Source organism: Cyprinus carpio, chromosome B15 (genome assembly GCF_018340385.1).
Source record: "Cyprinus carpio isolate SPL01 chromosome B15, ASM1834038v1, whole genome shotgun sequence".
Lineage (NCBI taxonomy): Eukaryota > Metazoa > Chordata > Actinopteri > Cypriniformes > Cyprinidae > Cyprinus > Cyprinus carpio.
The window spans coordinates 17,332,743-17,357,328 of NC_056611.1; the positions used below are offsets into that span (position 1 = coordinate 17,332,743).

The 24,586-nt window shown below is 36.2% G+C and overlaps 1 protein-coding gene across 5 annotated transcripts in view; it reads left to right on the forward strand.

The window, feature by feature from the left end:
- Window positions 1–24,586, forward strand: part of LOC109103239 (seizure protein 6-like) — a 173,999-nt gene that overhangs the window by 112,677 nt on the left and 36,736 nt on the right. For all 5 annotated transcript variants that reach the window (XR_006156566.1, XR_006156565.1, XM_042739539.1 and 2 more), the window contains exon 4: window positions 5,329–5,518. Coding sequence is in view for 3 of the 5 variants with exons in the window: in XM_042739539.1 (XP_042595473.1) it covers window positions 5,329–5,518 (190 nt within the window). In the remaining 2 variants the exon portion in view is untranslated. The remainder of the gene's footprint in view (window positions 1–5,328; window positions 5,519–24,586) is intronic.

Here is a 24,586-nt window from a genome sequence, read left to right on the forward strand (position 1 = left end):
TAAAAGAGAAGCTCCATGAGAATTCGCCGAATACACAAACACATCAATCAAATCCAAACAATCCACATCAAGCTCTGCTGTTATAAAGTCTGATGGGTTCATAGTAGTACTAACTTGCTTGGCAATGGGAGAGAGAGAGTGAGAGAGAGCGCAGTTGGTGACCACTCTATATCAGATCAGTATTGTCATCTGCTGTCCTTCATGTAGGGAGAGCTTGAGGCGTGTGTGACCCACATAAGCAGTGATGTGCACAGAAGTGAATGTACTGAGACTGTCAGTTGAGAAATTCCTCACTGTGGCATTTGTTTTAGCTTGGCATCTGTAGCGTGGCATCTTTTGTAGTGGCACACCTGGATGAGGGGAGTTGCAGTGAGTTTAGCATTGTTGCATTTTGAGCAGTTGGTGAGTTTTAGAGTTTCAGAATTGGGTTATTTCTGGTGCTTTAAAATGACTATTAATTAATAGTTATTGGCAACTTTTAATATTTGTTCAAGTTTCTGACAACATCAACAAAAAAACAGTGTCGTTTTTCATTACAATAATTAAATATTTTGTTATATTCTAGATACATTACTGTTCAAATGTTTAGGGTCAGTACAATTATAATTTTTTAAAAAATATCTATATGCTCACCTAGGCTGCATTTATTTGTTAAAAAACAGTAAAAGCTTAAATATTGTGAAAAATTAACTGTTTTCTGTTTGAATGTAATAGCCAACAATACATTGTGTGGGTTAAAATGATCGATTTTTCTTCTATGCCAAAAGATGTTAAGTATATTAAGTAAAGATCGTGTTCCATGAAGATATTTTGTAAATTTCCTACCGTAAATATATCAAAACTTTTTGATTAGTAATATGCATTGCCAAGAACTTAATTTGGACAACTTTAAAGGCGATTTTCTCAATATTTAGATTTTTTTTGCACCCTCAGATTCCAGATTTTCTTGTAGTTGTATCTCAGTCAAATACTGTCCTATCCTACCAAACCATACATCAATGGAAAGCTTTTTTATTCAGATCAATTAAAAAAAATAATAATAATTACCCTTATGACTGGTTTTGTGGTCCTGGGTCACATATATGCAATTTATTTACACTATATAATGCAATAGAATTAATTTATTCATATCATTTATTTCTTCACAATCTTATTACATGTATCTTATTACACTATATTATTCATGATGAAAGCTGTGTGCCTTCATTATTGTCCTTTCAGGGTATTGTCTTTTCAAGGACAAGTTGAAGTCAGGAGGGGCTTACAGGAAAAGGCACCTGTTTCAAAGAATGGTCCTTGACCTGGAATCTGTCTGGTATTTATTTGTAAATCAGGCATTTACACTGTACTAAAGAGGGGTCATGGTGTCGGAGACAGAAAGATAGGCCGTGTTGGAGAACAGAGAAAAAGCTTTGAGGCATCAGAGATGATTAAAGAAGCACTGCTGGACGCACGCCTACTAAAAGAGCTGAGCACATGGACATCAATCTTCTTTCCTTCACTCTTTCTATCCCTTTATCTTATCTCTTACTTTATGTTTTGTTTGTTTATGGACTTTTGGCCTTTTTTTTTTTTTTTGCTAGGACAGTGGCAAAGAATCAGGATATGAACCATGTGAGCACCACAGGATTTCCTGACCCACTACACCATGGCTCTGACTCTGTCCCTTTCTTTGCTTTGTTTCTCTCACTCAGATCTGAAAAGGTGACTCATATCACCTGCAAATTAAGCTTGTTTATTTATGAGGTGTCACCTCAATTATTCTGAATTCTTTATTGCTGTAAACAGGAAATCAGATTCAGTGCAGGACAGGAAGGCAGGAGAGCAGGAGCCCTTTTTTAAACTCAGACATAGCCGGAGGGGATTTCTGCTAATTCTCTGTTAATGTGACACAGCATGCATTTCCAGATTAATTAACCATCCGCCTGCCCTCAGAGTGCTGATACAGTGACTGTATCAGTATGTCTCTCTTAGACCATGTACACACTCTGCAGCTAAATATGATTGTCACTCCTCTGCTGAATCCTAAATCCGACTCCACACGCTAAGTTCAGTTGTTTACAGGAGTGACAATGCATTCTAGATACAAGTTAATTCCCTCAAAAATTCAGGTAGTGACAACTGTATTTACATTAATCTGCATGGTGTGTAGAACCACGCTGAGCAACTGGTTTTAATGCAGCGACACTCTTTTGGTCCCTGACAACTTGTCTGAGGTGCTGTGCTAGAAAATCACAGAAACTTCTGAGGTATGAGCCTTGATTCAGTTACAAATTTTGATACATGCTTTTCTCCACTATAGTTTCTCACACCAACCTTTACATATAGCAACATTTGTCAAATATAAAATAAAATATAGAAAAGAAGTTTATTTATTTATTTTTTTGAAATTACATGTTTATTTAAATAAATGCTTTCAATTCAATTCAAGTTTCAGTTCATCAAAGGACGCTAAAAAAATGACAGTTTCTGAAGACTCGAATAATGGCTGCTGAAAATTCAGCTTTGCCATCACAGGAATAAAGTACATTTTAAAATATATTCAAATAGAAAACAGTTATTTTAAATCTGAATAATATATATTCATAAAATAAAATCAATATTCACAATTTCACAATATTATTGTTTTACTGTATGTCTGATCAAATAAATTTGGTCCTGTCAAACAATTAATCGCAATTAATCGGATCCAAAATAAAAGTTTGCTTTTACATATGTGTGTGTATTTATTATGTATATATAAATGCACACACATACATGCATATATTTGAAAAATATTTACCTGTATTTGTTTTTATATTTATATCGAATTAATATTATATACATGTATATAAATATAAATATGACATATTTTTCTTAAATATACATGCATGTGTGTGTATTTACATATACATAGTAAATATACACAGTACACACATATATTATGTAAACACAAACTTTTATTTGGGATGCGATTAATCACGATTAATCGTTCGACAGCACTAATTTGATTGTACTTCAAATTCCATTTTTGTCTTTCATTGCTCTGTTAAACTGCTGCAATCTCATAGCAAGAGAAAGTAATATTGACAAATAGTATAATCTTAATATTGACTGTGGTCCGTACAAATGTACTGTCCCTTTAAGGTCTTTTTTGTATTTGGGACACAAAACACCAGGCTTCCTGTTTCTCCCTGTTCACTCATAACACATGGGGCCTCTGGGCAGGCTGGGAGCACTGGGATAATTGATGTAATTTCCCTTTATTCTGAACCTGTCTGTTGTATGCTCTGTGTAAAAAGCGGCAAACATTTTAATCAACACTGACCCTGAATGACACAGCGGCTGCGCATTTACACGCCAACGTCTGCATCTGACTGACAGTCATGTTTATGCAAGGGATTACATGCGTGGGGTAGACAGTCGGGCCCGGTGCCAACGCAAATTGGATTATGGCGAGCAATATTCTGGAAACATTTTATTATCCGAGGGCTTTTAGTGTAATGTGATTACTTTGTAATGCACTTTTGTTTTATAGACTGCTTCAGCACATTGCAGCTCCGGCTTTATTAAGCGTGAATTTATTCTGTAGTATACATCATCAGGTTGTCACCTGTTGCCTTCACAGCACTCAGGGGCCTCTAAGCGTTTCCACAATCCCTATTTAAATTCAATCCTCATCGTTCGCAGTGGACGAATTTAAATTGTTGTGCTTTTTGTTAAACTTTCCTGATGGTAGACTACAGACAGTGGCATTAATTTGAGCTGAGAGTTTGAGGTGTCTTCTTGTCGCGAGGAGTTACGGGTGTCTAGATTGAGGGCGATGTGTGCGAGGCCTCATTAACCTGTCATCACGTCTGCGTCTAGGCAAGGTCCCTCCTTAGGTCAGACTCATTTGCCTGCATTTGATTAAAGACACTTTCATTACCTGAGAGAGCGCAAAGGGCACATGCCAACTGATCCCAGATCAGCCACAATGGCATAGTTTCACGACTGCACGCTAGTTGAATAGGTCTGACTTTTTTGTTCAGCATGATTGTAATTATTCCTCAGACTCCCACTATTTTACTTCGCTCCATGTCACAACTTCCACCCACGCTGCAGTATTGGATATTGGCTCATGCAGTTGTTGCATGTGTTGTCTAAAGTGGTAGATGGGCAGAACGAAAACTAATGGGCGGCTGTGGCTTTCTATTAGTGACAGGTGAGGATATGCATTCTGGCTTCAGCAGACAGGAGATTGCCCGTGGTGCAATTACCATGCAGCCTGGCAGACAGACAGGCCAACAGCATTATGAGTGCAGTCGGTGTGGCAGAATGTGTCACCCCACTGCCACCTCTGCATATCCAAACACACGTCAATCTGTCCTTCTGGTTTTGTGTATTGTCCAAACTTCCACGTTTAAACACTCCTACACCAAGATACACCAAGAGTATTTAAAGACCCTATTAAATTACTTAAGTGCTTCTGATTGCATGAATCACGTTTGAAACAGTGGGGGGAGGCACTTTTACACTGCTGGAGATTTTTATTTTAATTTTTATATTTATATATATATATATATATATATATATATATATATATATATATATATATATATATATATATATATATAAAACCTATAATTCTATAAAAGTTTTAATATTACATGTTAAAAAAGTTAAATAATTTTTTTTCTATGTGTTGTGTAATTGCCACTACACTGAACAGTTTAGGCCCTAATCATTTTTTTCCCCTCTAAGTTAGTATACTTTTGTCTGGTACAAAAGTATACTAACTTAGAGGGGAAAAAAATGAGACAACAGTCTAAAATGAGATTAAATATTGTTAGTCAGCCCATAGTTTTTCAAGCTGTAATTGTATCAAATAGTGTGAAAATATTGAGATTCTTGGTGCATTTCAGATGATGGTGATATTTTAGTATCGTTTATATACTATTTTAGTATTTGAAAAAATTATTTTTAGTAATTTTGTTTTTTGTTATCTGTATTACTTTTTTGTTTTTTGTACTTTACTTTTACTTTTTTGTAGCATTGTTTTTATTTCAGTTTTTTTCTAAAAATGTTTTGTCCATCACTGTTATGTCCATCCCGGATTTAGAAGATTTTTAAGATGGTAGAAATAAGACTGCAGTGGGGATATTCATGACTTTCAGGAAAGAAAAAAAAGACAATTCCCTTTTGATGTTTGTATGTCTGCTGTTGGAAGAGCTGGTAAGGCGTCTACATGGCCCATAGCTGAAGAAACACCTTTTGCTACGATACGTTAAAAGCTACAAAGCTTACTTAGTTTTCATATGTTCTTTAACCATGTCTCTGCTCTCTTTCTTCTTATCTCTCATAACATTAGTGATGAACGTGAGCCTGGGCGTGGGCGACGTTGTCAGATTTGAAGACCTGGGTGGCGGGGAACCTTCTGTCCTGGCCAATGAGTCCATCTTACTGAAAGGTCTGGTGGTACGCAGCTGGAGCAACCAAATCTCCATCCACTTCCGCAGCCGGCAGACGCAGTCCAGCTCCTTGCTGCTGCGTTACCAAGGTAAGCCGTCCTACGCGTCGACCTCTAAACATCTGCTTCATCTACTTCCTGCTAATTGCACTTGCGCCAGTGTCTCCGGCTGGCACGGATCCAGCGCTCTAGACAAACCTGTTTATGAGTGTACACTTACTGATTAGATTGGCACGAACGATTAGGACTCTGGGAGTAGGGAGCTCTCAATCATTGCTTTCTATTAGGAGAGACTCTCTGTGCACTGAAGGGGAAACACTCCTTGTTATCTCATGTCAACATAATATGCTCATGTTAGCCTGAAAATGACAGCTGCTGTCAATAGGCTGCATAATTACATCAGAGAATGACTTGGATAATTCTCTGCTAATAGTCTTTTAACAGAGTCATCAAGGGGAGATCGGCACAACAGAAAAGGTTACGGAGTGCTGATGTGCCCTGCCCCGCACAGCAAAATGACAATGGACTGTACACAGGCAAATTCTTTTGTTTCTGTGAGCTAATGAACTGTGGCGGGTTTGCAGTGGAGTAATATCATTTTTTGCACATCCTTAATATGCCTTTTGAATAAGAAAGTCGTTTACACTCCACCCCCTCTTTCTGTCTCTCTCTCTCTGTCTTTATGAGTGTGTGGGGGGTAATCAGTGGTGTTCAGCTTTCTTAGAAAAGAAGCCGTACATTCCCTCTATTAGACTTATAGCAATCATCTGCAGGAGCCAGACAGCACATATTTCATAAAGGCTCGCTGTTTCTTTACAAAACTTCCAATTACTTCGCTCCGAAGGCCCTGCTTCCGGTTCAATTTAATGTTCTCCAGCTGTTATGTTGGGTGGATGTGCACACGCAAGAGCAGCTAATTTTGCCACTGGGTTTACACTCGCCTTGACATTGATATAATGGCAAACAAGGAAGGAAAGGAATCAAGCAGGGATTGAGATCTAGTGTAAATATATGGTGCCGAATGGCTGTAGATTTAGGGATGAACAAAAATCAAATGATTACTATATTTACTCAACCTGTTGTCATTTTGAACCCGTGTGAGTGACTTTCTTTTGTAAACAAAAGAAGTTGTTTAACAGAATGTTCATGCTGCTCTTTTTCGGATAATACAGATAGATGGTGATTCGAACCTGACCATAATTTTTTTCCCTTTTGGCAATACTCCCAAATCTCATGTATATTTATATAGCATGTCAAGATATCACATGCCAAATAAATGCCAAATATCAATGAAGTAGTGTTATTTTAGTATTATTTTTATATTATTTTAGCATTTATTAATATTTTAATTATCTTTTGTTTTATTCAGTTTCAGTAATTTTGTTTTGTGTCATTTTTATAATTTTTTATTTAGTTTTAATTTATTCATTTATTAGCTTTATGTACACTTCCGCTTTAGTTTTAGTAATTTTAGTACTTGAAGTTTTCATTAGTCTTTTAAGTTTTAATTTTTAATCTAATTTATTTACATTTTATTTTAGCTACATATTTCAGTTACCAAAAATATTTTAATAGTTTTAGTTAATAATAACAATTCTTCAATGAAGATAAATATTAATACCAAACAGCAGTGTCATTTTTTTACATGTGCATATTCAAATAGCATGAATATACAGAATATTTTAAGGTTTTTAGATTTAAAGTATATAATTTGTATAACTTTTAATTATATTTATAATAATTCTAATATTAATTTATGGAATAATAAATAAAGCATTTAAACAATTCACAATAATTATAACTTTGAACAAAATTTTGGTCTCTTCACTCCAAAAAATTTTGCAGCTTGTCATGATTTAAAAAAAATCAGCATGAAGGTACAATGCAAGAACTTTTATTTTCAAAAAAAAAAAAAAAGGTAATACAATTTTGGACTTTTATTCAGTGTACAAAAGGTAGTGGATGAACATTAACATTCTTAAATAAATATTTTTTCTTTTTAAACAAGAACAACTGATGAGATGTAACAGGTAGTTTCACTTTGTTTCCATAAACATGTTGCATCTCAATAATTTGAGGTTAGAATCTCCCTACTGATGTTTAAACCAAACCTACAGCCTTGTACTACAACATATTGAGGTTATAGAGGGAATGATCCTCATTGAGCTACCAAATAAAATGATAGTCCACTTAATTTTCTGCAATCATTAAAGGTAAGATGCAGGTTCTGTTTGTATTTTTGCACTTTATTTAAAGTCTCCTTGCTTCCTTTCACCTCACTTTCAGAAAACTACTCGTAATGGAATAACACTTCTAGATGTTTTTGTTCGAATATCAGTTTTTTTTTTTTATAACAAGGTCGTGTCAGACATGTCTAGAAAAAAAACTGGCTGTGTTTCAACATGGATGAGCCTGTATCTCCATTTGATTGCCTCTGCTTTTTCCAAGGCTTTGTGTTGTGAGCATTAGAGTATAAACACATCAAAATATTTTATAGTGCATTTAACTTTGATCTCTTGTCATGTGTCTGTAGCAACGCTATTTTCTACTATACCTCTAACACACCAGACCTGTCTCAACATTCAGCAGGCTGTACAGTTTGATGGATGACAGATTCTCTAAATGGGAACCTCCATCAGAGACATGCACATTAAAGATTTAGACCTCTCAATAATTCAGATCACTATGAAAGGACCCTCGCCGCCCCCCTTTGCGTCTGGATAAAGGTTAAACACAAACAAGGCAGGACTGATGGAGTGGAGTTAGAAATGGAGGCTGTTGGGGTCTAAATGGCCTTTCAACAGGTAATCGCCCCCTTCTCCACACCACCGCTCAAATGCCAGAAGCTTCAGATAATGTCACTCTCATATGACACTGCAGAGGAAGCACATCTGTGTGCATATGCATGTGTTGCAGGTAAACTGATTTGGCGAATGCTTTAGCAGGGTATTGTGAGCTGAGGATCTCAGTCCTGCCCCGGTAAGAGCTCAGTTGTGTAGTTGAGCCTTGATAAAGTCGGCTGATCTGGGCTGAGCCTAGCCGTGCATGGCGAGCTGCTGTGTGAGGTGATGGCTGAGGAAGCTGCTGTAATATCCTCCACCCTGCTGCTCACCCCTCCCGGAGGTGATTAACCCTGCAGGGCGAGGGATCACCTGCTGAGATACACGCTCTCACCCACTGACACACATCCTCAGCCGGAGCACGGCTCCACTTCTTGCGTTTTTTTTTTTGTCTGTTACTTTCTTTGCACTCTCGTTTGGCCAGAATTCACACTCACCAAGCACCACATGCAAGTAAAAAAAGACTTTTGCGAGTAAATGAAAGCGTTGCTGGCCATTTGGCATGTAACTTTTTGAAGAAAATCCTACTTTATTTATTTATTTAAGGCTTCAGTAAATTCATTGACTGTTCTGAGTTTTTTTTCTTTTTATGAACAAAATAGTAGAAACAATAGTTAGACATGTTTTTTACTGAGTTTTTTCACTAACACTCAATAAAAAGGTTTGATGATTTATTGATGGATAATGCATAGCACTAGCAATGCTAATGTTATTATTAGATGACAGCATTTAGGAATTTTTATTATTGATTGTCTTTGGAAGTACAATCAGTTAATTGTGAGTGTTAATCATGCAAAACGCAAATATACTTTGCTAATAACATAAAAAATAAAAAATAAAGGCATGGCTCCCTCCAGATACACTGCAGATCAAAATTTAGCAGTTTTTTTTTAAGTCTCTTATGCTCACCCTGGGGGTCATGAACTGCCTTTTTTTGTCAAGATTTGTACATAAAAAACAGAATAATTTAGACCTAATAAGCTATTTTCTGTCCTGTTTTTAACCCCCTCATCACAACGCTCGGTTTGAATAGGTGTGATGGATTGTAGACCCGAAGTAAATGCCCGCTGCTATGATTGGCTAACAGTTGTGTATGTTTGACAGTCTACTTTCTTTACTAATAGAAGTTGCTGTGATTTAGGTCAAAAAATGCATTAATACTCAGTACATATCAAATGATCTGTAAGAAGAGACAAAGTAGACTTTAGTGACCACATAATAAAAATAATTACTAACACTTGTGTGTTGCGACATTACTGTCAGATCCAATATAGTCGGCACAGCATGGTTTCTTAGTTTCAATCTTTCTGAAAATCCTGCATCAAAATGTGCCTTGTTTGTAAAATAATCTTCGGTAAAATGAAGAGAACAAAGGACCAAGTTCTTACTGACGTGGTCTGGAACTTTATTTAAATTTTTTTTGCATAGACCTGCATTTGCCTCTCTAGTTTTTTACCTACTACGTCTGTGAATTGGAGGGCGGGGCTAAACAGGCAGTGATTTAGAAGCAGGTATTATTCTTCTGCTGGGGAGGTGGAGTTTATCCACACTATTACATCATAAAGTGCCACATTCCACAATGGCTTCAGTATAAGCTGTTTTAGACTAACGAGAAAGTTTTGAGTTCTAAAACTTACAGGATGTTTTTATAGCCTCAAGGGAATTTTAATTTCTCAGTTCATGACCCCTTTAACAAAAACGCAATAAAAACAGTAATATTGTTAACTATCAATACAAATTAATACATTTAATTTATCTATTTTCTATTTTATTTTATATGCAATTTATATCTGTAATGGCAAAGCGGAATCTTCAGTGTCACATGGTCCTTCAAAAATCTTTCTAATATGCTGATTTGGGGCTCAAGAAACATTTCTTCTTATTATCAATGTTAAAAACAATTAAAAACATTTTTGTGTAAACAGTGCTAGATTTTTTTCCCCCCGATTCTTCAGTGAATAGAAAGTTCAAAAGAACAGCATTTGAATAACAAATTATAACTTACTTTCTTAATTTTACATTAAAATATAATTATAAAAACAATTTTGAGGTTATCTGTGTCGGATTTTAAAGACAAACTGCCAGAAAATACATTTAGGTATGATTAGGTCACATCTAGTTAAAGTTAAAGAGCTATTCTTGAGGCAGTCGGTTGTAACTGGCAATGTCACACTAGCATTGGGTCAATATCTCTCAAACCCCTCGGGAGATCTGTACTCTCAAAATGGTCAAAGTTTTATTATTTGCTGCTTGACCGTAAAGTCTAAATAGAGGTATTTTATGATACAATCTTATATGCCGTGTAAGTCGTCCTTTGACCTTATTTGTCAGCAAGGTCTTCATGGAGGCACTGTAAATGCTGTCGCGTGCTGACAGACTGGATTTCTGTGATAGATGAGAATGGGGTAGTTTTATGTGTCTAGACATGCCCTGCCTTGACTCATTCACAAACCTCTCTTTCCTTCTGACCCTGCCCGCCTGTGCAGCGTTGGGCCGAGGCCCTGAATCCCAAATAATCTGGAGCTCACCGCATCCGGATTTTATTTCAGTTCCGCCCTTGTGGTTTATAGAGTGCTAGATGAAAGTAAAACCAGTTCTAATGGATCTCTAGGTAAGCTTGACCGTGTTACAGCTGAGTCGGAATAGCTGTAAAACAAAATTAAACAATTCAAACTCTTCTGTGTCTATACGATGTCATAGATCATTCAATTCCCCAAATTTTTCTGTTCTGGAAGACAATGGAGCTTTGATATTCCATTCTGTTTGATCCCTAGGTTCACCTTGTCTGGTGTGAAAAAAGTGAAAACATTTTCAGTAGACAGGCATGCAAGATGAGACAGATCTGATTATGGATGGACACACCGTCTCTGAGAGAATGGCTAATTAATTTCTACGTAATGAGCTGCCTCTTTTGAGAGGTTGACAGGCTAATGAATCCTGCCCTCTCATCATGAGGTTACAACTTGGAGTCGTCCAAAAAAAAAAAAAAAAAGACCTGGATTGACACAGTAAGAAGAGTCATGTCAGGTCATTTCAAAGCACGGCTTTAAGAGCGAACAATGCTGCAGGTGTGAGCGAGGCCATGGAGATTGATAGATGAAAATAGGGCCATTCATGAAATAAGAAAAAGAGCAAAGGAGATTTTGCAATGAAAAGGCTCCACAATTAAGTGTCAAACACTCTCCTTCCTCCGCTTCTCTGTGGGAAATTGCTTTAACATTTAAAGAGTCGGTGGGTCTACAGAAAGAGATGGTACCACGCTGAGTCCCATAGAATTGCACATTTTATTCAAAGAAGAGAGCTGTAATTCTTTCCTTTCTTGGTTTTATAAGCACCATTATCGTTTCAACTTTATGTGACCAGCCACTCTGTACACAGTATGTCACCTTTCTCACCCGATTAGGGAGTCGTGTCATGCGTCCGTGTCTGATTTGTAGACCTGTAACATGCACGTCTTGGTGCAAAAGTTGCCCTTCTCAGTGATAAACGTCTGGATGGATCAGTGTTTTTGACGGCTGCATTAAAAGAGCTTTGACATTTAGTGGTGTCAGAGCGTTCGGTGGCTGAGGTGTCAGATCAGCTTAAGGAGATGTGCGGCTCAGGCTGTATTTCACCTTTATGCCTTCACCTCTGCCTGAGGCCGTCTCATTTCTGCAACATTAATTTTCGTGCTATCCTGCCGTGTGTGACGGCAAATAATAAAAGGCCAAACCGCCCTCGTGTTCAAGTCTACAGCAGATTTATGACTGAGGAGTTTTTATCTCCCTCTATTGTTCTTTTTCCCCCCTTGTTTTTTGTAATTTTGTACACCCTTAGTATATAATCATTTTGTCTATTAGGTTACAAGTATTCAAGTCAGCAGGTGTTTACATTTTATTTTACACTGACAATTTGACTTATTTTTGAGTGAAACATGATATTTAATAAGGAATAACTTAATTTTATCTATTAGGAACTGATTGGGTTGTAAAAAGTGGCCATTACATACCTGGATGGAGAAGAGTGGTTGAAGTGAGGGGATGAAAACTAAGGGGCTGTTCACATTACAGTTTACTAAGATATGGAAAGTAATTTATTTTCAATAAGAGCCAGTGATTTCCCGTAACATGAGCAAACTTTAGGCAAATAAGCAGCAACAGCAAAGTAATCTGCTGTCAACTAACATGTAGAAATGTATTTTTTATTCAGTAAAATGTGTTTCCATCATTGTTTATTCATTTATTTATTTTAAAGAATAAAAAATAAAAAATATCCTAATATAAATACGTATTTATATATTGTCAAATGTTATTTGTCTGTTATTTTGAAATTTTCTTGCATACTTGCATAATAAAAGTCAACATTTTAAGCTATTTATTTATTTATTTGAAAAGTGTATTTACTAATTTGTTTTAATATTTTGGTAACACTTTGGTATAGGGACCAATTCTCACTATTAACTAGTTGTTTATTAGCATGCCTATAATTACCATATTGGCTGTTTATTAGTACTTATAAAGCACATATTCTGTGTGACCATAACAACAATTAACAACTGCCTTATTAACTATTAATACAGAGCATATTAGGAGTTTATTAAGGCAAAAGTCGCAGTTATTGGTTTGTTAATAGCGAGAATTAGACTTTAAAATAAAGTGTGCCCTATATTATTTATCTTATTAAAATATATATTATTATATTATCTTATATTATTATTATATTATCTTATTAAAAATGATCTTATTTATTATTTTATGTATATATATTTTAGAATTTTATTTATATTAAATCAAAGTATACATATATATGTGTGTGTGTGTGTGTGTGTGTGTGTGTGTGTGTGTGTGTGTGTGTGTGTGTGTGTGTGTGTGTGTGTGTGTGTGTGTGTGTGTGCTGTTAATCAGAATATTTAAGTGATATCCCAAATGTTGCTTAACAGGGGTGGAAAGAAACCATAAACGCCTCTTGAAATAATAAATAAAATAAAAAAGGCAGTTCATAACCTTTCATTGAAAAAAAGTTGTTTCAGAGAACATTACAATCTTAGTTTTGAAACCATTACAAAGACAAGCATTTTTCTCTCTGAAATAAAATGCATCAATGAATCACACATAATAAGACTAGAAACATGTATTATGCTGCTAGGAACATTTTTCACATCCACAGCTTTCTTTGCCAGAGATTTTGGAAGCTGATCAACAGAATTACGGTATAAATGAGTCTGACTTCCGTTGACTAACACCCCATCCACTTGATGATGATTGTGATGATAACGGCCTTGCGCAAACACTTCTTGGCAGCTGTTAGCAAACCATAGCAAATAGCTTTTTCAAACGGTGTGCTATTCCAGCACAGTGGCGTAACATCCAGGCTGTTCTCCAATGGTGGTGATGGGGGATTAGGATGGAGTGAGATCTAGTGTGTGTAGGTGTGCGGAAAGTGTGTTGACAACTCACTACTTACTGCAGCACAGATGTTAGCATAGCTCCAGATCTTCCATCCATTTATTCATAAGCCCTCCCTCCCAGCTAGGAAGCCCAGCTTGTGATGTTCCAGGGAAGAAGGCACTTTTAAAAAGGCGGAATCCCACTTTCAACCCCTCTCTAGAGGATGGAGCCAGTCCTGCTTCTGATCCAGCAAATCCAGTATCATGAGACTAGGCGGTACACAAAGATTTCTGTGGGAAGGTAAATTCAGTTGATAAAGAAATAGCTGGTGGCTTGTATGTTATTGTGCATCTAGCCGCACATGTCAAGTACACGGGCACTGAGCAATAGAAGCAGACAGAAATCCAGTGATCTGACTACTTAAGCTCAGTTGAAAGCGTCTGACCAGCCTGCAGCTTTTATGTTTGTTTGAAGCACAAATGAGTTTCTCTGTGTAGTTCTCGATGGTTTCAATGCAATTCCTCCAAGACTGCCTTCTGTTCTCCGGTTCGGTCGCAACCCCGAGTCTGTCAGAAATAACATGCAAATAAAAGACTTTGACTTACAGGAACCATCTTGGCTTAGCTCATGGGGTTTAGCCAAGCAAAGAAGACGAATAAAAAGAGATTTTAATTAGACCCTTTGGCAGAGTGTGTCCTTGTCTCTGTCCATGACGGCTACAGATAATGAGGTTGGCATGCCTTTTCAGGTTAGTTAATATCTAAAAAGTAGCCCATTTTAGAAGCGTTTAAGTTGAAATCACTGGCCAGCCAGTTCAATGGCCAAAGCTCTCAAATGTCCATATGTCCTCGAGAATCGGGAAGCATTGAGGGACTTGTTCTTCATCAGTCTTCAATGAGCTTACACAAGAAAACCTGCGATCACATAAGACGCCCCCTCTACAATCAAATCTGAAGGACTCTCACGCCTGAAGAGTGATCTAATAAGAATGATCTGAATGTAACAAAGCGAGAATGAGAAGTGCTGTACACTCTGTGCTTTATTAGACAGAAATGAGAAACAACACAGGCTGAATCCTCATAGCCAATTAGCTGAGAAGTGCCATGTGCTGCCAACATCTCAGAGAACAGAGCAGAACACTCACACGCCAAATAATGTGGAATTATTAAATATGATTGACTTTAGATATTGAAAGTGTGTGAAACATTCTTCAAGTTACATCTTCAGTATCTAGCAGTGGTATGGTGCTGGATTTGCTTCCTTTCAGCTTAATTTAAGTTATTCGTTCAGTCATTCTATCATCATTCTATCCATTGTTTTATCCATTGTTCTATCTATCGTTTATTCTTTTGTTCTGTTTATCATTCTGTTGTTCGTTCAGTCATTCTATCCATCGTTTTATTGTTCCATCCATCCTATTATTCCATGTATCACTCTGTCGCTTCTTTTGTATATTACGTTTTAAGTTTGTCAAGACAAGTGTTGCTTTTTAGTTAAAAAATTACAATTATATTATATAGTTCAATTCAGTTAAGCTTGTTATATATTACAGTAGTAGATAAGATGTATGTCTTTTGCGTGGAGACGTTGTATGTGGGCAAATGTAAATGAAGTGTGCATAACCACTTTGACCACAATCTGATCGGTCAAGGCGCAAATCACCGTAAATACTCAGTAGTGGGCCCTTGTGTCTTGGGATTGTTGGTAAGCGCCACTAATATTTTTTTCAGCAAGTCTACAATTGTAAATATTTAGTCTTTCTGGTCTCTATTAATCAGCTGTTTTTTGCTCCAATACACACACTGCCATTACAGTGACCTATTTAGAACACTCTAGTGCTCACATATGTGTCTGTCACTCTGTGAAGTACAGAAAAATAGTCATTGAGAGGCCGATTTAAAAGCAGTGTGGTTCCTGAGGTTGTCTGGGTTACGGCTGCCATTGTTTCCTTCTTCCACTAAAAGCCATTCCCTCCTACTTCACAATCGTGAATAACAGTAATGATGCAAAACCCTAGTAATTACATTAATGATTGGCTGTGACACAGGGTGCATGTCAGTGCAGATGGTTTAACAATGGAGCGTGATGTCAGTGGGTGGGAGAAAACATCAAGACTTTCATGCTTTCTCGTGTGCCGGAGGATTCGAGCATACACACACGTTCGTGTTTGCTGCTGTCTGCCATGTTGTGCATTCTCATGCATTTTTCATTCCAAACTTCGCTCATTTCTTATATATTCATACAGGGATTTTTTTTTAAATACACTCGTAGTCGAGTTAGAAAGTCTCTGCTCGGCAGTTTCCTTTACGTTTGGCTGCGAATGAAGTTTGACATCCAGTTTAATATGTGAATCCTATCTCAATGAACACATGTACTGCTCTAAAGTTCACTTTTCATTCCGTGTAATTGCCTCCCTGAAACACGTTTGTACGAATTGATCCACAGCTTGAAATAATCCATTGGATTTCAAATATCACTGTGCGCCGTTATTTACAAAACAATCATACTGCCACAGTTGTTTACTTATTGTATGAAAAGGCTGCCTTTTGTAGTCTATCCTCATCCCAAATACAATAGAGTAGAAAAAAATCTGTTCAATTTTGTTGCCTACATACTGAGAGAGTTGCATTCACGTCACTCGGTACGGCGGCCAATGTGTAGATAATCTATCACTGTATTGTGAGCAGACAGACAGCGAGAGCGAGGCTGTGTTATTGGAGTCAGGGGGATGTGGCTGCTCTGGGTTTTACTGAAAGCACATGAGTGCTCTGATGGCCTGTCAGAGAGAGAAAGGGATGCTGGGATTCTGTCAAGATGTCTGGGAGTGTCTCCAGACTCCCCGTCTCACCGTGTGACACATGCGGCCCCCAGAATCCTTCGCAAATCTCTCAGGACACAGTCCGCGGACTCGTGTCGCAGATTCAACAACACTCTGCAGATGCGCTGTCAATGAGGCGCTGTAAGAAAGTACAACTTATAATGAGGAGCGCACTCCCCCTCCGGACAAAATGGCGCTTGTCACTGGAGACTTCCTGTTACTTTGGAGAACATATGCTCCCTTTTAAAGCTGTAAAATTATACTAATTTGAGATATGTTATTGGTTTAATAATTTTATGATAGAATGAGCAAATGCATGTTTTTATACAGTTTTTCGTTTTAGTTATAGCTCTTGTCTTGCTAAAATGGCATATAAATCATGACATTTTAGTTGGCAAATTAAGCCAAATATTCAAACATGTATATATTGCTTTATATAATAGCTTTATGTTGTGTACACTACTGTTCAGAAGTTTGGAATCAGTATGTTTTTTTGTTTTTTTTTTTTTGAAAGAAAGAAAGAAAGAAAGAAATGATTATTTCTAATTATATGGAAGTAATGGCATTTATAATGGCATTTTCAAACCAACGCTGTTCTTTTGAACTTCCTAGTCATCAAAAGAACCACATGGTATTCACATGGTCCAGATTTTTACAAATATATTAAGCAGCATGACTGTTTTCCACACTAATAATAATAAGAAATGTTTCGTGAGGAGCAAATCAGCATATTAGAATAATTTCTGATGGATCATGGGACACTGAAGACTGGAGTGATGGCTGCTGAAAAATTTGCTTTGTCATCACAAGAATAAATGCATTTTGAAATATATTAAAATAGAAAATTATTCTTTTAAATTGTAATAATATTTCACAATATTAAGTTTTTTACTGTATTTTTGTTGGTGAGCATCTTTCAGAAATATAAAAAAAAAACGTTTAAACGTAACGGATATATATATCCGTTTAATGTCTTTAATGTTTAAAGTATAATAATAATATAATATATAATAATCCCCTTTAAAAAATTAATCAAAATTAATTGGTTATTTATTTATTTTGCTCATAAATTTTCCATCAATATGTTTTAGTTGAAATCATTTAATTATCATTGCATACTATATGGCTACGCATATTTGATCGATCCTCTAATTAACATTTTCATCTGTAATATCGGGATTAATCAACTTGGTCAATTATTGGCATATTTTCATTACATTTCTGAGGAAATTGTGCACTGTAGCTTTCTCTTTAGCGCTAAATTGTACAGCAGGGATGTTATTATAAACCTTTGCCAACAGTTTGGTAGAGGAGCCCATTTCATTAAATCCTTTTAATTAAAAATTAATAAAGGGCATTTTCTCAATCACGAACCTTGTCCCTAACTAAATTAATATGTTTCCAGGTTGTTATTGGTAATGAATTATCAGATAATTATTAAGAGGTAATTGCAGTGCAATTTCCCCCTGCATTCAATAATACAGAGCAGACAGATGCTCTTTCATTTGCATTTAATGGACATGATATGGCGTAAAAATCAACCAGCGGCAAATGGAATTAAATTGCTCTTGTTTTAGAGCCTGGGCGGAGCGTGTGTGTGCGTGTAATTGATTGATAGCACAGACCACCTGCTCATCTGCACATTAACTATCAAACAGCCTTCATTAGGAGAACCATAGTAATAATGAGAAATGAAGTGCAGTGAAAAAAATCAAGATCTTTGAGATATGGGGTCATTTGCATATACAGAGCGTCTACCTGTCAGAGCTTCATTAACAGTGGGGATATTTGGAGATAAAGGTCCATCGGGATCACATCTATTAAATAATTCAATGCAAATATAAATTTAACACTTCCTATGTGTCTGACAAGCTCTCCTCAGAAGACTAGTTTCAAATAGCACTCGAGCATATGTGAGAAGGGCAGATTCATTGAGTGAGCACATGACAGTAAGAGCACCTCAATCAAATCACAGGCTATTATACTCCCCCGCCGCCACTATTTGAAGTCGTTTAATGTTTTGCAGGGCCGCGGGATCCTGAACCCTCAAAGTTGCGCTTGGGTTCGGCCAGTTAATGAGTGTTTCCCGCTGAGCCGTTCGGCCGTGCTGTGACACACCATTGTTTTGTCATTTATTGACCGCTCTCTATGCCCTCACATCATTAGTAGGGCCGCGTGAAAAACATGCCAGCGTGAACACGAAGCGCACTCTGCCACCGACAGTCTATTTGCTTTTATGAAATTATATGTGCTCGCACTGAGTAACGGGGGCGTGCTGGAGCAAGACATTTAGATGACATGAATTATACTTCAACGCTTCTATAAAAGAGAGTCTGACAGTGAGATGTACGTTTAATGAAGCAAAGGATTTTTACTGTCTCCGTGTTTTGTCACTTGAGGTGTCAATGCAAATAAAACAGGTTTGGGTTGCTTTTATTTCCATGGGAACAAGGCAGATTCTTCTTTGCTGATGAAACCTCTACTTTCTACTTCCATGCCGCTTGGTTTTTTGTTTGCCCCCACCTATGATCTCCCTGTACCGCTTAAACCAAACAGAAAGTCATGTAGTGGAAAATAAGGAGTGCATGCAGATATTTTTATATATAACTATTGCTCACATCCCTAAAAACATTAAATTTTGGGTAAATTTTTTTATTTCACACTACAGTATCCTTTGTTGACTGGCAAAAGCCTATAGTACATGTGGCCATATTAACATGTTACTTTAGGGGCTAGATAGATAGATAGATAGATAGATAGATAGATAGATAGATAGATAGATAGATAGATAGATAGATAGATAGATAGATAGATAGATAGATAGATAGATAGATAGATAGATAGATAGATAGATAGATAGATAGATAGATCTACTTACACACTGTGGTGTGAAACAGGCCCATGTTGTGAGTAGATTCCTGGGTTGTTCCCGGAATGTCTCTTGAGGATCTACTTCATGATGTCCGTTTGCTCCCTCCACATGATCCAGGTTAATAAGGAGTGATGTAGAAGCCGGTCTTAAATTGAGGGAGATTTCCCTCGTGTCTGTGTCCTCTCGGACTGAGCCACTCACATGCAATCAGCCACAAATAGACATGATGAGCTTGGAGTCGGTGAATCCCTGCCCATACTTCATAAACAAGCGAAAGAGGAAATATTTTTATTAGCTCATGTAATATGCAACACACTTAATAGCACAGTAATTTCTGTAAGTGTACTACCATCCTGCTGTACTACTCATACTGGGGGAACTGCATGACACAAGAGTGGCATCATTTCCATGTTTTCCCAGATGACAATGTGTCCACACACACACACACACACACACACACACACACACACACAGGCATTTCATGCTTTAAATTGGAGATGAAGCTCTGCTTATCAGTGAATTTTTGTGGTTGTGTAGAGCGTAACCCTGTACAAGCACTGACAGAGTGGAAGCCCGGACACTTATGGACATGAACAGCTCCACTAGTTCTTGACATGCTGTCAGGGCAGCCTGACACACAGCTGGTCACTGTGCTCTTATCAAACAGCAGATGGGGTCCAGTCTGAAGATAACAAATATTCACCCAGCAGGCACCACCACACCAAGACCACCTCTGCCTGCTTTATCTAAAAGTGTCTGTAAAAGCCATGAAATCCATTATATAGCATTTACACGCCTAAAAATAAAGGTTCCAGTTAAAACCATAAAGGGATTCATAGCTTGATGTCATTTGAGAAACTGTTTAATTTTTTCCATCTTTGATGGAATGAAATGCATGCATTGGGGTGCACAACACATCTGTACCATATTATTTTTTACATTTACATTGAGTACCTTTGACATTATCTTACATTCACTTAAAGTTCATTTTTTAAAACAGGGTTATTATAGTTACACTAAAAAAACTAATTAAGCCTTTTTAAGATTTATATTATTTAATTAATAGTAAAATTCATCAATATGTTGATTAAGGTTTGTTCAATTATTCAATTAAAATATGCAGGGATTATTCAATTTTTTTGTTGTTGTTACTTAAAAAAATTAAATTAAATAAAACATTTATTTAAGCCAGATGTAGACAAGGTAACATTTAATAAAAACATTTTAATAAAAACTAAGTTTCAGAACACAGAGAACACAAAACACACAACAAAACTTTAAAATTAAAATAAAATCTGAAAATATAAAAATAAAATCTGGTTCAAAATATTAATAAAAACTATAATAGTATCATAATACTAAAATAACACTGCTTTAAAAGCACCAATAATTAAAAAATGTTAAATGAAATCTTTAACAAGGATATCCATTTTTCTTACTGTACATTATAATGTGATGTGTAAAATTTTTGTATTTGTTTTCTTATTTTTTTTTATTATTTTTAACAAAAAAATAAAAATAGCGTATAATTTTAATAAAGGCCATTTGTTGGTTAGTGGCCATAACATATATGTTAACAAAATTTCTTATATCAATATATGTTTAAAAATATTGAAGAATTTTAATATTTGTGCATCCCTAAATACTTATACTTCACTGGAAAAATCCTTCATTTCATTTGATTATTATTATTACTGATTAATTTAAAAATAAATGGATAGATGGGTTGATAGTTAAAAAGTAACCATATATCCATCCAGAAATGAAGAAAGAAAGAAATCATATTTTTCTTGCTTGAAGAGATGTAAACGATGTATCCTGTATGGTGCTTTAGAGTGATGATTCTCTGTTTCTGTTGCCATAGGCAACCTAATAGCCATTGAGTGCATTGATCAGGGTTGGGAATAAACCTTCATTCTCCATCCTTTACCGTACTTTGGCCTGCCCTCAGAATGTACGAGAGTTTTCGTGAGCACATTGCATATGCTCAAGGCTTTTATGTGTTTACAGCTGAAGATGCATTGAGCCAGAGGCAGTGAGCGTGTTTGTTTAGAAGCCTGAGATGCACCAAGTCAAGTTCCTGACTCATATTCAGAGCCTTCAGAGAGTTCCAGTGGGCAAACAGTCTGTGTGGATGGAAATCTGTTTGAGATGTTTATATGTGTAAAGCATTCAGAGCAAACAAATCTATCAGTGTGTACATATAAGTGGATGATAGTGTGGTCTTCTTTCACCTTTCACTACTTTAACAATACAGCAGTCTATAATGTAATTCAGTCACACAGACACACAACATTTTATAGCTTTTTTAGTCAAACGGTTGGTTGTGACTGGTGTGCAATGTAAAATAGAAGTCCTTAACCCTATAAGGCACACTGTATTATATTAAACAAGAAATTCTAACGCTTGTAAGTATCAACATGATTAAATCTTTGCTGAAAAGCCTGTTTTACACAATCTACTACATGCCTTTAGTTGTCTGATTGATAGTTTGTACTTTTTTTAACCAGTAAAGGCTTTAGTATATTTCTAAAAATACCTTTAGGTTGTGGTAAACATTTCTTTTTACTGTGAAACTGATTTTTATGATGTAAATATATATGAACTTTTATATTGTTAGTAATATTTTAAGATGAACTTGAGCTGAGGCAACTTGAGTTTACTTGATTTTTTATATTTTTATTTTTTTATTATTGTTTAGAAAAAAACATTAAAATGTGAGTATCAATATGATCTAGCAAGTATTTGAGAAACATTTATTTGTTCATCTCTCAAACATCATTGTACTGCATTGCATTTTGCCCCCTACAATAAAAACTACAGGGCTTTAATAATAAAAGCATTTAAATATCATCTTACTAAGATATATTATTGTGTGATATAGAGTGACAACTGATATTTAAATGCATTTTATAGTCTGCTATATACTGTTTAAAAGATCTCATTGATTTACATGACAAGCTAGCAGAATTACATTACTTTTTGGCCATATAAATAACAGCAACTGCACCAAACTGTATATATTTCCTCATTTTGGGTGTTTTTTCCTCCTCAAATATGAGCTCTATATTCTCACTATATCATACCATATGAACCATAAAAGCCTGATGTATCAAATATGATCCTCAAAAAACACATGCAAAATATATGAAGAGTTCAGATGCAAAAACCTGTAAGTGCCATTTGAAATTTTCTTCTAAAATGAGCATTTTTATCAGGCTCCTCTGTGTTGGGTCAGTAATTTCACTGTAAAGGCAAGGAATAGGTACTTTTATTGCCATTAAAGTGAAATAACTGAACATAAACATAGTAAACTGAGGGAAAAAAGCTAATTTTAGAAGAAAATTTCAGACGGCACTTACAGTAGAGGCTTTTGCATCTGAACTGTTCATATTTTGTCTAAAGGTTCAAGAAAGTATACCATTAATTGGACTGACAAAAATAGCTAAATCATGATAACAGAATATACATTTAGTATATTTTAAATGGGGATCATCATGGTGACCGGACATACATCTGCCCATCCACACCTCGTCCATCCATGAGCCTTCATCCAGGGCACGTAATGAAGCACATTAGCACTGCATCTGTTGCTGTCTAAGCAGTTGCCAGCTAATCTCCACCATGCCAGTACCCACACAGTCATCTTCAGGTTGCATTACAACACTTAGTCTTTATGGCTTATGAAGCCACGAGGCAACTTGCGAGCATGTGATTTAGTGTCGACCGGACGGCTCCACATAAAGCCAGCCTCCGGTGCCCCCTCAGTATTAGTCTAATTGAAATGGAAGCAGAGGGGTAATAATGCTATAACAACCCGGCGGTGGTGGTGCACGGGCCCCGCTGTGCTGAAACAGCACTAATAAACCATAAATAAAATAGATGGCTGAGGGAGTGAAGGGCCCCCCATGTGCCGGCTCATTGAGTCGGTGAGAGGAGCGCTTCCCCTCTCAGCGTCAAGATTAGACAGTCATCAGGGGCAGATACTCTCTCCACATGCCCCGCCGCTGCAGGCGCTGAGTTCTTACGCATGTGCACCGGTGGAAAAGGGTGGAAGTCAATGCAGCACTCATGAGCAGGGCACAATTACTGGTAGATGCTCTGGTTTAAGGCTAAGGCTAGAGAGAGAGAGAGAGGATGCAAAACTGTCTCCTCAAATGCTGAAATATACACCAAGCACTGGGCTGGAATTAGGATATTTTTTAATTGCGTCTACAGCTCAACTTTTGAAGCATCACTGACCAGAAAGCAGGGCTTATTTGGCTGTGGTTCATTTAGGCAAAGTTCACTTATGATGTTCATTCTGCATGCATTTCAAAGAAAATTTCTGTCAGCTAATGCTGTGAATTATACAGGAACCTTCTAATTTGGTTGGTACGTTATAAAACTACTGCACTAGTTGCACCACATGTTTATAGTTTACCAAAACGAAAAATTTAAAAAGAGTAATTTGTTTGTGAATCAGAATGGTTACCCTGTTTGTTTTTGATTTTTTAAAAAGATTTAAAAAGAAGCAATTGAAAGTATCATTTGGTTGTGTATCAGTTTTTGTATTTGTTGTTGATTTAAAAGAGAACCAATTTAAAAGTTTTTTTTGTGTGTGTGTGTGTGTGTGTGTGTGAATAAGACTACACTAGTGATGCAGTATGTTTTGATTCACTAAAAAGAAACAATTTAAAAGCATTTTTTAAAATCAGACTACACTGTTCATGCTGAAAAGAATCAATTTAAAAGAGTCATTTTTCGTGAATCAGACTACACTGGTCACACATTATGTTTTTGATTCATTAAAAAGAAACAATTAATAAAAATTGTGGATCAGGCTACACTGGTGATGCAGTATTTTTGAATTCACTAAAAAGAAAACATTTTAAAAGTAATTTTTGAATCAGACTACACTGGTGACGCAGTTTTGAATCACTTAAAATGAACAATTTAGAAGAGTAATTTTTTGAGAATCAGACAACACTGGTCATGCTGTTTTTCTGGTTTGTTAAAAAGAGCTAATTTAATAGAGACATCTGTGAATCAGACTACCTTGCTTAATTAAATTTTTTAATAAATTAAAATATTTTTTCCATACATTTATATATCATATACAAATGGATTTATCTATATTAATTTGTATATTATTTAATATACTATTTAAAACTAATCTGTTGATCTGTTGGTGACTGTGGTATTGTGTAAGAGCATGCCTTACACAATACTTGCTGCTAGGAAGGATTTATTTGTACTGCTCTTTCATTTTTTATATAACCA